The sequence below is a fragment of the Rutilus rutilus genome (genome assembly GCF_951802725.1).
Source record: "Rutilus rutilus genome assembly, chromosome: 14".
NCBI lineage: Eukaryota > Metazoa > Chordata > Actinopteri > Cypriniformes > Leuciscidae > Rutilus > Rutilus rutilus.
This window is the reverse complement of record NC_140219.1, coordinates 13,596,115-13,611,186: the sequence shown is the minus strand read 5'-3', so window position 1 is coordinate 13,611,186 and position 15,072 is coordinate 13,596,115. Positions and strand designations below refer to the sequence as shown.

At 36.8% G+C, this 15,072-nt stretch overlaps 1 protein-coding gene across 3 annotated transcripts in view; it reads right to left on the bottom strand.

Annotated features, from left to right (window-relative positions):
* Positions 1-15,072, bottom strand: part of drp2 (dystrophin related protein 2) — a 175,408-nt gene that overhangs the window by 53,006 nt on the left and 107,330 nt on the right. For all 3 annotated transcript variants that reach the window (XM_084430709.1, XM_084430707.1, XM_084430708.1), the window contains 2 exons: positions 11,714-11,834; positions 6,436-6,704 (listed from right to left, as the gene is read on the bottom strand). In XM_084430709.1, the coding sequence (XP_084286835.1) occupies positions 6,436-6,704; positions 11,714-11,834 (390 nt within the window). The remainder of the gene's footprint in view (positions 1-6,435; positions 6,705-11,713; positions 11,835-15,072) is intronic.

The window sequence follows — 15,072 nt, the reverse complement described above, 5'->3', positions numbered from 1 at the left end:
GATTGGCATGGGGTACTTTCCATAAGATCATCTCTCAATGCAAATCAAACTAGCTTTTAGGCTAACTGAAATAAAATCATGCCAATCTCTAGGTATGGTGAAGGCTATGTGATGATGTGGGGCTATTTTAATTCCAAAGGCCAAGGGAACTTTATCAGGATGCATAGTATCCTAAAATTTTTTTTTAAAAAATACTTAAAAATAAAAATCTGCCTGCCTCTATGGGAATTTAACATAGGGGTGTACTCACTTATGCACCATGTATTTTAAGGAAGAACATTTATTTATTTACGATACATTATTCATTCACAAAGAAAATTGGTGTCCTTAAAGGTTGGATTTTTTCTAATTTTTTAAATTAAGGCATTAAGTTCAATTTCCAAAATATGATTTTTTATTCCTCTTTTTAGTCAACTTTAGCATGGGTGTATTCACTTATGCATTGCACTGTATATATATATATATATATATATATATATATATATATATATCATTTACTGTTGAGCCCATATCGTAAAAGTCTGTTTGCAAAGCCTGCGCCGTAATTCCGAATGATTTACCAAAGAATCCACAGTGAAATGTACCGCATAAAAATAAATAAAGCTCAACTGAGACATTTACATTGCTGAAAATAAATAAACTAATCACATTCCTAGCATTAGGATCCTTTGGTTTGGTAAGTTATTTTTAGTCCAGTAAACCAAAGTTCTGAAATTTATGGGATATTCTTATAGTATGATGACCTCTTTATATGTCAAAAGCTCAAGGAAAATTTGATTTCTCAGTTCATGACCCCTTTAAATAATGTTTGCCCTTTCACTTTGAGGAGTGCCGCTTTAAATGATCTTTGTGCTTTCACTTTGAGGAGTTCCGCAATAGAACGTAAATGCTTCATTTGATCAATGCAATCAATCACAGTTCTAATTGCAAAGCATGTCAAAATGACTATTCCCAAACTTAAAAGTTAGTTCATCCAAAAAAAATGTATTCTGTCTCCATTTACTCACTCTCATGTTGTTCTCACATGTCATGCACACATTTGAACATCTGTATTTAGATTATACATCTTGTATTTGGATTAGACCCGCTCGATTGAGTATTTTTTACTTTGCCTTTATGACCTTTTTTTGGATCTTTAGACATGAGGATGAGTACATGATGACAGAATTAAATAATTTGGGTGAGACCGATAACACTTACTCATTTATAGTTATATATAACTAATTTAACTCAAACCATATAGTTTACATCAATGATATATTTTGTCGCATTTTTATATCGCAATATCTTGATATAAAGGTGTATCATTATACCCTATTTTTTAGGATTCTTTGAATAGAACATTCAAATGAACCACATTTATTTGAAATATTAATATTTTGTAACATTATAAATGTCTTTCTCAATTTTAATCAATTTAATTCATCACTGCTGAATAAAAATATCAATTTCAAAAAAAAAAAAAAAAAAAAATTTTTATCAACCTCAACTGTAGGCTATAGGGTATTTTTAAATGTAGCCTAGTTGTTGTCGTTTTTTCCCCAGGAATAAATAAAAATGAAAATCCCAGATTTTTAATGTGGTCTCAGACTTTTGAACCCTACTGCATGTAAATAACTGTAGGAGCCTTGATCTTATGTCCTGTTCATAACCTTGACATGCAGCCAGGAAAACTAATGGAAAAAGTCTGTATGACTTACCATGTGCTTGCTGGTTCTGACAGCAGGGGAAACATTGATAAATGCTCCACCTCCTGTCAGAGTGTAGCATGAACATGTCAGTTCACTAAGTCCTGCTTCAGCCTGAATTAAAAACTCAACATATTGCATCAGGGTACAGCTCCAGGCAGACAAACTATTATTTAATTACACGGCTGCAATGACATGTACTGTACTATTCACAAAAAGGTACATTACATCACAAAAACATGTCTACATTAACAGAGAAACAGAAATACCATTTCCACACAATAAGTAATCTGTTGGGACTCGAACAGCAGAATAGAATATCTGACTCACTGATGCACAAGGTGGTGCTCCAAATAGATACCTACACTGTTCCATATTTATAATAACTCTGCTTATCTCCACGGAAACAACCATGATCATATCGTCAATAAAAATACCTCCTATTGTACAGCTGTGGGAGTTCAGGTCGCTACATCATCAGTGGTAGATTACGAGGGGAAACATTAGGGAGATACGGTTTTCACTCAAGTCTTTGAAATAGCATGGTAGATTACAGGATAACATATTCAGATCCCTCATCTTTCAGTGCTTTTATTATCACCCTAATCTCTCGGTTTAATCACAGTCAAATGACTGAGTACAGTATCTTTAAGGGCAAAACTAATAGCAGCATACAGCCGAGTGAGCTATACTATATAAGAAACCCATAAAACACGCAGGCTGGAAACCATACACAGGACATCCAGAAAGTAAATGGCCAGAAAGTAAAAATGCCACTGGACAGACTATGACTTTCCATTTGCTTTCTAGATCTCATATAGTACAGTACATAAGTAGACTGCAATATACTGTTAGGATAGTTTGATGACAACTGGTGTGGACCAGCCCAAACTCCAGGATCTCCAGACTAAAGAAACAGGCAGGTAACATCATCACATCTCACCAAGGACACATTTGCACTTCTGCCCTCAGGCAATTGCTATAGTTTTCTGTGAAGAGAACATCCAGCCACAAGAAAAGTTTTATTCCACAGACCATCTCTACTTCTAACAGCTAGCATAGTACCTTATTCGGAAAGGCACAGATAATGGCTTCAAACCGAATAACAAATTCCACCGAATATAAAAAAACGACTGTACACTCTGAATGAACTGATTGCGACTCAAATAGCCGTGCTGCATTGCAGTCTCTGTGCGTCTCTCAGAAATCAGAGCTTGGCAAGCAAGAGTAATATCAACTAAAACACTACAGTACATTATACCAAATTTTAGGGCTGTGCAATTTTCGAATTTGGCTTCCAACAATTATGAAAACAAGATAATCCACGTGAAACGATTATTGTGCCGCTGCCGCGTTCTGTCCCACACACCTTCCTTTACTTCACAACGGTGCACTTTCGTTCCTCCCTAACAGCCCAAACTTGACATCAGCCAAATAAGTGAGTGTTTAAAATGCAGTCTATTGTTGCTAAACTGCGGGACGTGCTTGATATTAAACAGATACGCACCTAAACTGTCAAATAGCCTACACATGTAAAAATGCCGTTTTGATAATTATCTTTGTAAACACAGTCAGTTATGTCTTAAGTAAATGTAAACACTGAGAAAGAGCGCGTGTAACAGTATATTGGGCCCGTGCATTAGTTCTTAAAAAAACAGCAGCCTAATGATCTGCTGCAGTGATTATTGTTAATCAAACAACAAAAGACAAAGATAAAATCACTTACTACTCTTTAATGAATAAACTGTAGTTTTAATAAGGATTAGTATATATTTAATATGTTCAGGAGTGTTATTTTACAATTATTTAATTTCTGTTGTAGGCTATCACTTATCTGAATACCACTGTTAGTAGGCTTCCTAAAAAGCCTAAAGCACTATTTATTAAATTTGTATTTTTGCTCTGTTGCATTTTTTTGTCGGATTAGTTTGTTTGTTCATATTGTACTGCTGACTGTTTACTTGTCTTCTGTAACTGTTTTGAGGACTTTTACTTACATTAATTAACCTAGTATTAGTTTTTGCTGAAGTATTGATAATTAAAATTTCACTGACATTTAAAATTTCACTTAACATGAAATATAAGACTTTGATCATATCACCCACCTATAATCGTTAAATAATCGTGATTTCAATATTGAGCAAAATAATCGTGATTATGATTTTTGCCATAATCCAGCAGCCCTAATTTCTACTATTTGACATGTCTATTTTAATTATTTAAACCTTGTTCGATATGTTACACGAATTAAATAAATAAGCACAGCACGATCGCAAATCAAATAGTAGTCTCATGTAGTCTCTGCACGCCTCTCAGAAACCAGCTCTCTATAAAGAGTAATATCAACAAATTTATTGAATCATACACATATTCTACGCGCTACTTGAAATGTCTATGTAAGTGTTTTAAATCTTTAATGATATGATGGCTGCATGATATTTTTATCTTACTCTCTCGGAAACGGCAAACATTTAATATATTCATTATAATGTGTTCAGATTTGAATTTGTATGCATATAGTAAAAGTTGTTTTAGCCGGTTTCAACCACTGAATATTTACTTGCAACTTCCATGTTCTCTAATCAGCTATTTTATATAGAGTCCAGCTCCTCTTATTTAAGGTTAATTGTGGACGATTGTCCTGACATTCTGTACACAAAGTTCCTCTGGATCTTTTAGTATTATTGCTCTAATTAGAAGATTTTAAATATTTATTTTTTGGGATCGGAAAAGGTCCACGATCCGGGATTTGAACTCGCACCACATCTCGAAGCACTGCCTATAATTATAATAAAAATAATTATTTTATGAGTTATACAAGGCATTTTTGTTAAATGATAACTACGAAGGGAACAAAATGACATTTAAAACGGTCTTCTCAAGTAATTTTCTGAAGTACCGGCTAAAGCCCCATCCACTTCTGCTTTTATCCAAATACAGATACGAATAATTTTGAGATTGTTACAGATAGAATACCTACTACTATCTACCTGTTTTTATTGTTCAGTATAATTATATTGTTTAGGCCATATAGGCATTAGGCACTAGATACTTATTATGCAAAAAAAGTAAATTATTGATACAATCGTATATACAGCACTTAATGTGCATCTGTACATACATTCTTAAAAATAAAGGTTCCAAAAAGTGTTTTTTGCAGTGATGCCATTGAAGCACCAAGTACCAGTGAACAGTTCTTAGAATAACCATGTTTTTCTAATGCTGGCAACACACGTAACAACTAGCTGAAACATTCTAAGACTGAACTGAACACACTTACACACTGTTTCCAAGGACTGGAGCAGATTTTAAACACCAACAGTGAACACCGACTGAACGCAACTGTCTCTGACACGGCATGTTTGGGCATGATCAGTCTTAAGTATCAAATTACATTCATAATCGGACTTAGTCGTTAAGTGTGTCCCCGGCTTTAGTGTAAAGAGCATTTTAATAATCTAAAGAACCTTTTGTGGAATGGAAAGGTTCCATGGGTGTTAAAGGTTCTTCATGGAACCATAGATGTCATTAAAGAAACTATTTATTTTGTACTTTAAATCTACTGCTTGAAAATCTACAATCTAGATGTTTATTCTTTAAGATTTTTATTTTAATTCAACCTTTTAATTGTTCTTTTAAACCTTCTAATTTGTTTCCCCTTTCTGTTCTTATGTTATACATGTATTCATGTCTATAAGCACCCAGAGCTCCTGGAAACCATACAAATCCCATGTGAGTTTTTGTACACTTATGAAATAAGTTTCTGAATAAAGCTTATTCTGAAATTAAATATATAAATAACACAAATAATTCACATCAGAGGCAAATCACATCACACATTCACAGTAAAATTAAATAAATAAATAAAAAATCACTTCCTTGAACCCTACAGTGAAATGAAATGAGACAAAAAGTGAAAGACATGCTATGCCCCGTGGATCGTCCCATTGCAATCTGGCTAAAATTCTTAGAATTAGTAATTGAGGGACATGTGAGGTCCACTAACAAATGAAAAAAGACAGTAAAAATATATAAAGTCCATCAGAATGCCTCACATAATACATCAAGATATCAAAATGCATGCAATAATATAGATGCACACTGAGCCTCTTTATCTATTTAAAGCAGCACATCTAGAAGTAAATTGGGTACATGCATCACAGGGTTTCAGCAGCCAACCATACAAAAGTCAAATTCAAGTTACTTTTTCACCTCCTAAACATTCCTACCAATGCAAGATGTAATACTGTTTGGATATTTTTTTAAATTTCATTTGCTACTACCAAAATAGACCTAATTCAGCGCATTGTAGTTTACATCAATCCTAGACAACTGCCTACTCGCATATCAATCAACTATTGTGTCTATATTATGGATAAACTTTGACAAATACAAGCAGCTTTAAAAAAATAACTGGGACACATGGTAACTTCACAGAACTTCACAGTTTTCCTGATATCATCATGCAGTGACACAGATCATGTGAAGCATGACATGCATGACTAAAATAACCTCAAGAATTCCACTCAAAACTTCAAATATGCAGGGGGATTGAAGTAACACTGTGCTGTGCTGACTTGTTTTGTGCTCTTTTATGCTTTGTGTATGTAGTAACACAATGAAGTAGCAAATGATGTATGTAGTCACCAAATCAGAGACCATTCCTTTTAAAAATCCAATCACAAATGTGTAAACAGTGATTTGTCTGCATTAGTCACTTGTGATCAGGTCACCGAAGACGTATTACCTTGGTAGCATCTATATGGTCCTGCAGCGAATCAATGAACAGGTCTCCTACAGGCTCCCAGGCGTCCCTCACCCCCTCCGCCTGCTCCAGAGCGGCAGCCAGCTCCTCCATGGCAGCCTGGATCTGCAACAGCCTCTCCAGGGTTCGCTCCATGTGCCGGTGTCGGTCCACACAGCGTGCCGTCAACTTCTCCCACAGGTCACTGGCCACGTTGGCCTGCTTCCACACAGAGCGACTTACATTCAGCATTCGCCGGCGAGGAGAGAGCTCTGTGATGGAGAGGAGGGGAAGAATGGAGATTAACAGAGTGAAATGAGCCAACAGAGTGAAAACAACAGCCCTGATCTCTCTATTATTAATTCCTCCATATGACACAGACACACTCATGATGACATGTGGATGCAGAATTGGGCTGATGACCTACATGAGGGGAGGCAGCTTCTCATCAAGGATTGTAATGCACCTGTGCTGAGTTAATGTTGGGTTAAACTACCTGAAGAGCTATCCGCCAATAGCTAGGTGTCCATCCACATATTTGTATGTGATTTTGGGATATGCATAAAATATGCTGGATGGAAACACCAAGATGCAAATTCACATTTCAATTCAATTCACATTTATTTGTATACTGTTGCACTTTTCACAAATGCAAATCGTTTCAAAGCAGCTTTACAGAAAATGCAGGCGTCTACATTACAATTTTGAGTAATCTGTTATCAGAGGTAAGTGTGTCCAAGAATTGTATCTCAGAAATGTACATATAAAAAAATAAAAAAATATATAAAAAATTCACACAGCTAGTTAAAGTAGGCAGGATTTTTCTAAAAAAACTTTTTCCAAAATTTGTTTAAACTGTCTTTATATACCAATACATAATAAAAATGTAAGTACTCTGAAAAAGAGAGTATAAAAATCGAGTGTCTCTCTAGTCCTCTCAGGACTGCAATAAACACAGCTACTTATTTCCATTCACTCCCACCCCCTCCCTTCTGGGCTCCTTCCAAAGCCACACCCCCAAAACACATGAACGCGCGATGCCGACCACTCAGCTGGAGGAGGACCGCAGTGCATGTAGTGACATCATGTCAGAATCACATGAAATAAAATACCTAACTTTATCATTATGAATATAAACAACTAACATGGCTGTTAGTACTCACTATCAAGCTAGCATATCGAAACTGGTAAAGTTTAAAATATATTGAGTTTGATTCGGTAACGAGCTAGTAACATAAGGCAAAGCTAAAAACAGTTTGCATTGATACACATTTTCCCATTACCATCAGTTACACTGTGATGAAGGTGAATTTCGTGTAAGATTCATAACATATACGGTGTTTTGCATGTAAGAGCTTCCACGATGAAAGCACTGTTGGCTCTGATGAGGACTAACGTTACACTCAGGTGACAAGTAGCCTACCTTTCTAGTTCCTTTTTTTGCCTTGTTTGCCTTCGCTGACAGTATATGCAGGTACTGGGAATTTTGACTGCTCTTTCTCTGCCATAATTGTGATTCTTCCTAGCTTCCGTGCATCTCTCTCTTCCGCTCCTCGAGTCAAACAGGTGCGTGCATGTGGGCAGCTCCTGTAGCGGCAGTGGTGGTAGCCATGGTAGCGAGGGAGAGTGACAGTCGCCCAGCCAATCATTTCATTCGTTACGAATGGAATAAGAATCTGTGTTTATTGCAGTCCTGAGAGGACTACAGACACTCGATTTTTATACTCTCTTTTTCAGAGTACTTACATTTTAATTATGTATTGGTATATAAAGACAGTTAAAACAAATTTGGGAAAAAGTTTTTTAGAAAAATCCTGCCAACCCTGCCTTTAAAAATGTATTAATTTACAGCAGAAACAATGAGCTCATTGAAGTGTAAGAATTGAGAAATTAGAAAATGCCGGACAGTCTGGTTGAGGAACGACCACTCCCCGAGAAGACAAAGGACCTTTCTCGAAATTAACATTTGACTCTCTCTTGAGAAACTAGAATCCGAGTCAATCGCCTCACCCATATTGTCTCTCTTACGCTGAGACCACCAGATATTCACCCAAAAATCTATATGGATAATTATCATACAGTATTATACATGTTTGGTATCATTTGAAATGTCTCAGTGCAACTGGTACAAAGGTATCATCCCCAAAAAAGTAAAACAAAAGGTAATAAAGTTTTTAAGAGTTTAGAGATAACTTGCACACAGAGGGTTGGTGTATCTTCCAGGCAAATGGCCTCCCGCTCCCAAAAGGTGTAAACTCTGAATGCAAATTCCCATTGTTATCAAATGTTTCCATGGGAAAGAAGTTTCTGTCTGAGTCTGAGTACTTAAGGAAATACAGCGAGAGGCTCAGGGCGATTCTGTAACTCAGATTGCCCATAATGTTGAAGGACCTCAAAGACTCCAGCATTATGTATTTTTCTAAATGTCGGGTTTAGCCTACATCTTTTACTCTTTATCTCAGAGTATTTAATGTTATTATATTGATTATCTTTGAACTGATTATGAAATTGGCAAGATACATTTACTTGACATAATAAATTGTTACATTTGATTTTATTCTGAATTACTCTGAAATTGTTTTCCCGAATAGATTAAACGGATTTGTATGTTACCGCAAGTCTGTGTCAGATTAGTGATGACTAATATTTGGCACTAATTCAAGTGTACTTGGTTTGCAAAGACAAGAAGTGAATTTCCATTTAGGACAGCAAAAATGCTGCTAGACCAACCTAAATTTAATTAATTTAATTTAATTAAAATAATTTAATGTTACTTTAGATAAGTGTACGTGAGAAACCACGGCATGGCCAATCCAAAGCTATTATAAAAGAAGTAATGTTGGTCGACTTATATCTGTAGTAGTGGCCATACCTCTGCCTGAAGTAAACGTTACCTTAAATTCAAGTGTATGCAATTCCATGGGGGCTATAACAAAGTATCTTTGATTGTGTAAGCGTGAATGCGACCATCTCAGGTATTTAGCCAATTACCTCTGTTTATTGACCAAAAACTGACGAGCTTGTAATCGTGAGACCCGCGTTAAACAGAAGGCGAGAGGACCTCTGAGCGACATAGCTCGAATAAATGAGTAAAACAAAGTAAAGAGTTAAATAGAACAATCAAATGTATTGCTAAACTGTTATATAATTGACTAATAACCAATTGGCAATCTAACCTAAATTTGAGGTTGTGATAAAATGGAGTCAGATAAGTTTAATTGGAACTAAATTACTTTGCCACGCGGAAAGACAGTAACGCGCAGAGACCTTCACCCGTTCTATCGGATACCGCCATTGGATCTGCCATTTAGACGGGCTTACAGAAGTAATGATTACAAGTTGTGAACATCATGATTACAATATATAGAAAATTTGCATTGGTGCATGCTGATTCAGAGTTCGCGTCATATAAAACGTCCAAAAATTATGTCCTCAAAATTATACACAAAAAAACCTATTCTTAACCTTTAAAGACCGATACAGCCGCCCGCGGCATAAAATAACAATCGTTCTAAAATGTTTAATAACTTTTGAGTCGCTAATCCAATCTGTATGCTTTAAAATGCACCGTAAAGATGAGATTCTCAGCTTTCCCGTGTTATCACGGGTGTCTCTATTGGTCATTCAGTGGCTCCGTAGTGCCGGTGATTGCGTCATCAAAATCTGCAGCAGTGATTCGTCAAGGAAACACATGTGGTTTCTTTCTTTGAGCCAAACAGGAACGATTGTTGATGCTTAGTCCCACCCCCATGCCCAGATTCGTCCAAACGGTCATCAACTCAACCAACAAACATAGTGATTGGTGATTTTAACAACCAATCACGTTTCTTTATACATTTTTAACAAACGCAATGCATTGAAAACTACGCATGAAAACTAACGGATGCAAAGTTTTTGACCATAGCGCAAAACACGAAAGAGCGCAAAACATGAAAGAGCATAAAACACGAAAGAGCATGAGTATGTAAAAAAAAACAGCAGTACAAATCGGGAGGATGTGTTAGAATAGATTTTTTTAAACGAGTCGTTAGACCTGGTGGAACCTTCCGATTCAGAAGATTGTTTGAATCATTTGCACTGTTTATCTATTTGTATTTAGTTTGTGAAGATTATTTGCACTATTTGTTCATTAGCACTCAGTATATTACCCTCAATGAACCATTTCTTCATTTGCACTGTTTATTTCTTTTTGTATTTAGTTTGTGAAGATTATTTGAACCATTTGTTCATTTACACAATGTATATTGTATTGTTAGTATTTATATTGCACAGTTGTCACTACTTGTTATATTGTTTGCATTTGTTGTTCATGGTCAAATTATAATATAATTTTCTGAAGAAAAATGTTTGCTTCAGTGTTCTGTTGTAATATAACAACTTTTCTATTTACTTTACTTCCTGAACTTATTTGGACACATCTACATTGTCAGTAAATGTAATACACCTGTTTTTACTCAAAAACGCCTAGAATAATATCATAATAAATGGCTATAACTTGCTGAGGGACTGTTACATGTAGACAAAATTTCATCTGGAAGTCTAAAACAACCAAGTCTAACTTTCTAAAAGAAAAAAACAAAACTTCAGGAAGTTCTGTTTGAGTTCACACTGAAAACACCACATTTTTTGCTGCTGTTTTTCTTAAAATCCTGTTAATTTCATAAATTCTCTGACAAAAGAAATGTAAAACTGGGACTTTAAATGAGCTAGCTGGAAACTTTAGGTTCTCCTGTTTAAAATGATATATGGCACTTGATGCTTGCTGCTAGAATGGGTTAGAAAAACAAAGAAAAGTACAGGTGAGTCAGGCGCCCCAAAAATGTTCTAGGTCTTTAAGGGTTAATGAGTACTTTGATTTGCCGATTAAAATATCTAAAAACATTTATACAAAATAAATGTACTAAAGAAACTACAGTGCATAACATTAAGACTTAAAATTTGTTCACTTGTTTTTAGTATAAATAAGCTTACGCTACGTCTACGTCATACGTCGGGTCAAAGGCTGTCCTTCCATTGGAACTTGACACTCTTGTGAACGTGCGCATGACCATTGTTTTTGGCAGTGTACCATTACCTCCTTGAACTGTTTGACACATTGTGGAAAACATTGCTAGTGGCAGTTGATTGACTGGCACAGGACCCACTTGTTTTTGAGCCAATTACCTCAGCCCTAAATATCATGTGACTAACTTTTCAGGAGCCGAAGTAAAACAACATCATGACACTTGATTAAATGTATCGAAATGGTTCATTAACCACTTTTCATCTCTAGGGAACAGACCTTTCCCATCAGGCAACGTCTCCTCAGGCTCCTGGAAAGGGTGTTGTGCCAGGAAGGTCTGAGCCGACTCCAACACTGAGTAGATGTAGGGCCCTCTGGATTTGACATCTTCCATGAAACCCTGCACACAAGAGCAGATGTTTACTAGTTTACACACTGACATGATCAAACATCATGCACAGGCATAAACATGAAAGCAGCATCACTGACTAGAAGTCTGCACGGGCTTTAAACTGCCCGGCCCGTACCTGAGATCGCGCCAAGATATAAGCCAAGAAGGCTTTGTAAAACCTACACTGCCCATAATCGCCGAGCTATTTATTGGTTGAAATGACAAGATCATTCCATACAAGGTTTAAAACATTTACATGTGTAGATGTTCTACCACTTGATGTATCTGATTCAGAGAGACGCACAGAGGCAACACAGCCATTTGACTTGCTATCGCGCTTTATTTCATTCATATAGTTTACACATTTATTTACCATTTCGTACAATGTTTTAAACATTTAAATATACATATCAAATATTAGAAAATGTGTATGATGTAGTGTTTTGATTTGCGCTGTGCTCAGTTTACACTCATTCACTTAACACACATTATTGCATAGTAATTTTAGAGGTTTATGTATCATTTTGTGCTATCCCCTGGCTGACCTGTTATCCAGCAAGCTCGAGGAGTGACTGTGACTGATGAATATTTTGGTAATTATTATGTAGAACACTTTGCAGTGCAGCTTTCCTTGCATCATTTGGCACTGTAATACGTTTCCCCTCAGTAATTGTTTACCTTATCGCACTCATAGTTAAAGGGTTAGCTCACCCAAAAATGAAAATTCTGTCATTAATTACTCACCCTCATGTCGTTCCAAACCCGTAAGACCTCGAATTAAGATATTTTTAATGAAATCGGAGAGCTTTCTGACATCCCATAGACTGCAATGTTATTACCACTTTCAAGGCCAGAAAGGTAGTAAAGACATCGTTAAAATAGTCCATGTGACTACACTGCCGTGCAAAGGCAAAAGAACGTAACTTCGTTTTTGGTCGAAAATGAGTTATTGATATTTTTGGCACATTCAAGACCTCCTTTATCATGTGGATATTCCGTTGTTTTTTCGAGAAAATAATGGGTTGTCTTAACAGTAACTTCCAAAAGCCCATGAGAAACCAAGGCAGAACACCGTAACACCAGTTACCGCTCTTTGGCTTTGTTTTGGAACGCTAAAATTGAGTTACGGTACTCTGCCTTTGTTTAGCCGCGCGTCAATCTGAAGTTACTGTGCCGGTGTTCTATCAAATAATGCTACCTATCAGACTGTACGGTGTTCTGCCTATGTTTTACTGTCCATTAAAATTTTAATTATGGTATAGCCTGTATACTTTGTACAGCTTCCATCAGTCCCTGTAACTTCTGATGTCCCCAGAGCTTTGTCCTGCACAAACTCGGTCAGAACATTTAGTATGGTCTGAACCCGCTCCATCGACAAATGTGCGATATTGTTCGCGAAGGATATATGCAGAGTTGACAGAAAAATGTTACACATGCCGTAGCAGATTGAAATTCTTGAAATACAACAAATAACTAAAGCCCCGCCTCACCCAGTTCGGGTACCGGCCTTGTTGAAACACTCATGCATCTAACTAAGTGCCAAAACTTCGCCGGCGCCTTCAACACTGCCCTAAACACGGCCGAGCCGATGTGGGAATAATATGTCACAGGGAGTGACAATAATGAAGCAACAAGGGTATATTGGTGCATACAACATAATGAAGCAAATGCTGGTGCATACAACATCAGACCAGCTGTTACAAGCGGGATATACATACAATCACAGCGTCCGTAATAAATCCGCGGGACGAGCGATGTGCACAAGCACAATAATAGGGCAGACAGCTGAAACCACCGCATACTGAAAAGACGCAAAACACAGAAGGTTGTGCAATAAATGCATTAGTTATCTAGGTAGTCCACAACACGCTCCCCACTGAGTCTCAAAGGGGAAAGCACTGCGTTATTCGTAACCGTGAGGAGCGCGACACCTTCGAACATGAATCTCGGGAAGCGCCTGTGATGAGGGCTATCTGAATGTGAAAGTATATGGGTCTTTCAGATCCACCGCTATAAACCAGTCCCCTTGTCCAATGTGCGCAAGGATCTGTTTTATCGTGATCATTTTGAACGCGCGCTTAGCAAGTCTTATGTCACTCGGTACCAATGGAAGATATCTTTACCGCTATGGAGGTATTTTGTCATGTCTAATGTATTAATAATGCCATCAGAATGCAACCAAAGCACAGGATAGCAATAAGTAAATGGCTATAAGTAATTGTAAATCATACAAAATAAACGCCATGATCACTAGATTTATACAGGTGTTACTATGCTTTTGTTAATGGTGATAAGCAACGAAATATTGATAATGTGGAATTTACTGCCTTTTGCCTTGGCATGACTTCTCACTTTTTGCTGACAATGCAAAGGCAGAGTACAGTAACTTTAAAATGGTCGTCAAGTTTGAGCTCAAGATTTTTTTATGTAGATCATTTTCATTACTAAACCATCTAATTGCCAGATTTCCAGTGTCCTACCTATAATTAATTTGGCGGGAAAGTTATTTTTCTCAGTTCCACACTCTAGCGAGTTAAGGTCTTTTGCCTTTCTAGAGCAGTACAGTCCATGTGATTTATATATTTTTTATATAAATTGACTTTATTCAACAATTTTTTCTCTTAAGTGTCAGTCTCTTGACACTGATCACGTAGTAAACACCTGGTTGTACATCAGAACGCTGGCTCAGTATTGGCCGGCTCCTGCGTCAGCACCACACCCATGTGTCGTGGTGTTCCTGTGAACAGCATCAGAGACTGACACAGAGGAATATATCGTTTTTCTTAGTTACAAACCCGAACTTGAAGACATTCATGAAACCACCCGAAACCCGTGAGTTCTTCAGCTACGTTGGGTAGCAGACCTCTATCACTAACACACATAAACTAGCTCACAGACAGTGAATGGGAGCCCTACAACATCCATCAACCCCTACGATCCTCTTATTAGATTTTAAATGTCTTCATGGTTCTGCCCTAATATATCTTTCTAATTTGTTGAATAAATATACTCCAGCAAGATTGATCCGAACATTCAATGGTAACTTGTAACTTGTTAAAACGGCTAAAAATGGACAAGTCAGCCTTTGGTCATTTCGGTCCCAAGTTTAAGAACTCTTCCTGACAACCTATGAGCAATCAACTCACTATGCACTTTTTTAAAAAGCATCTCAAAACATTTGTTCACTAGGGCCTTTACTTTATTTATTTTATAATTGTATTTTGTTTTCTTTATTTTATTCCTATTG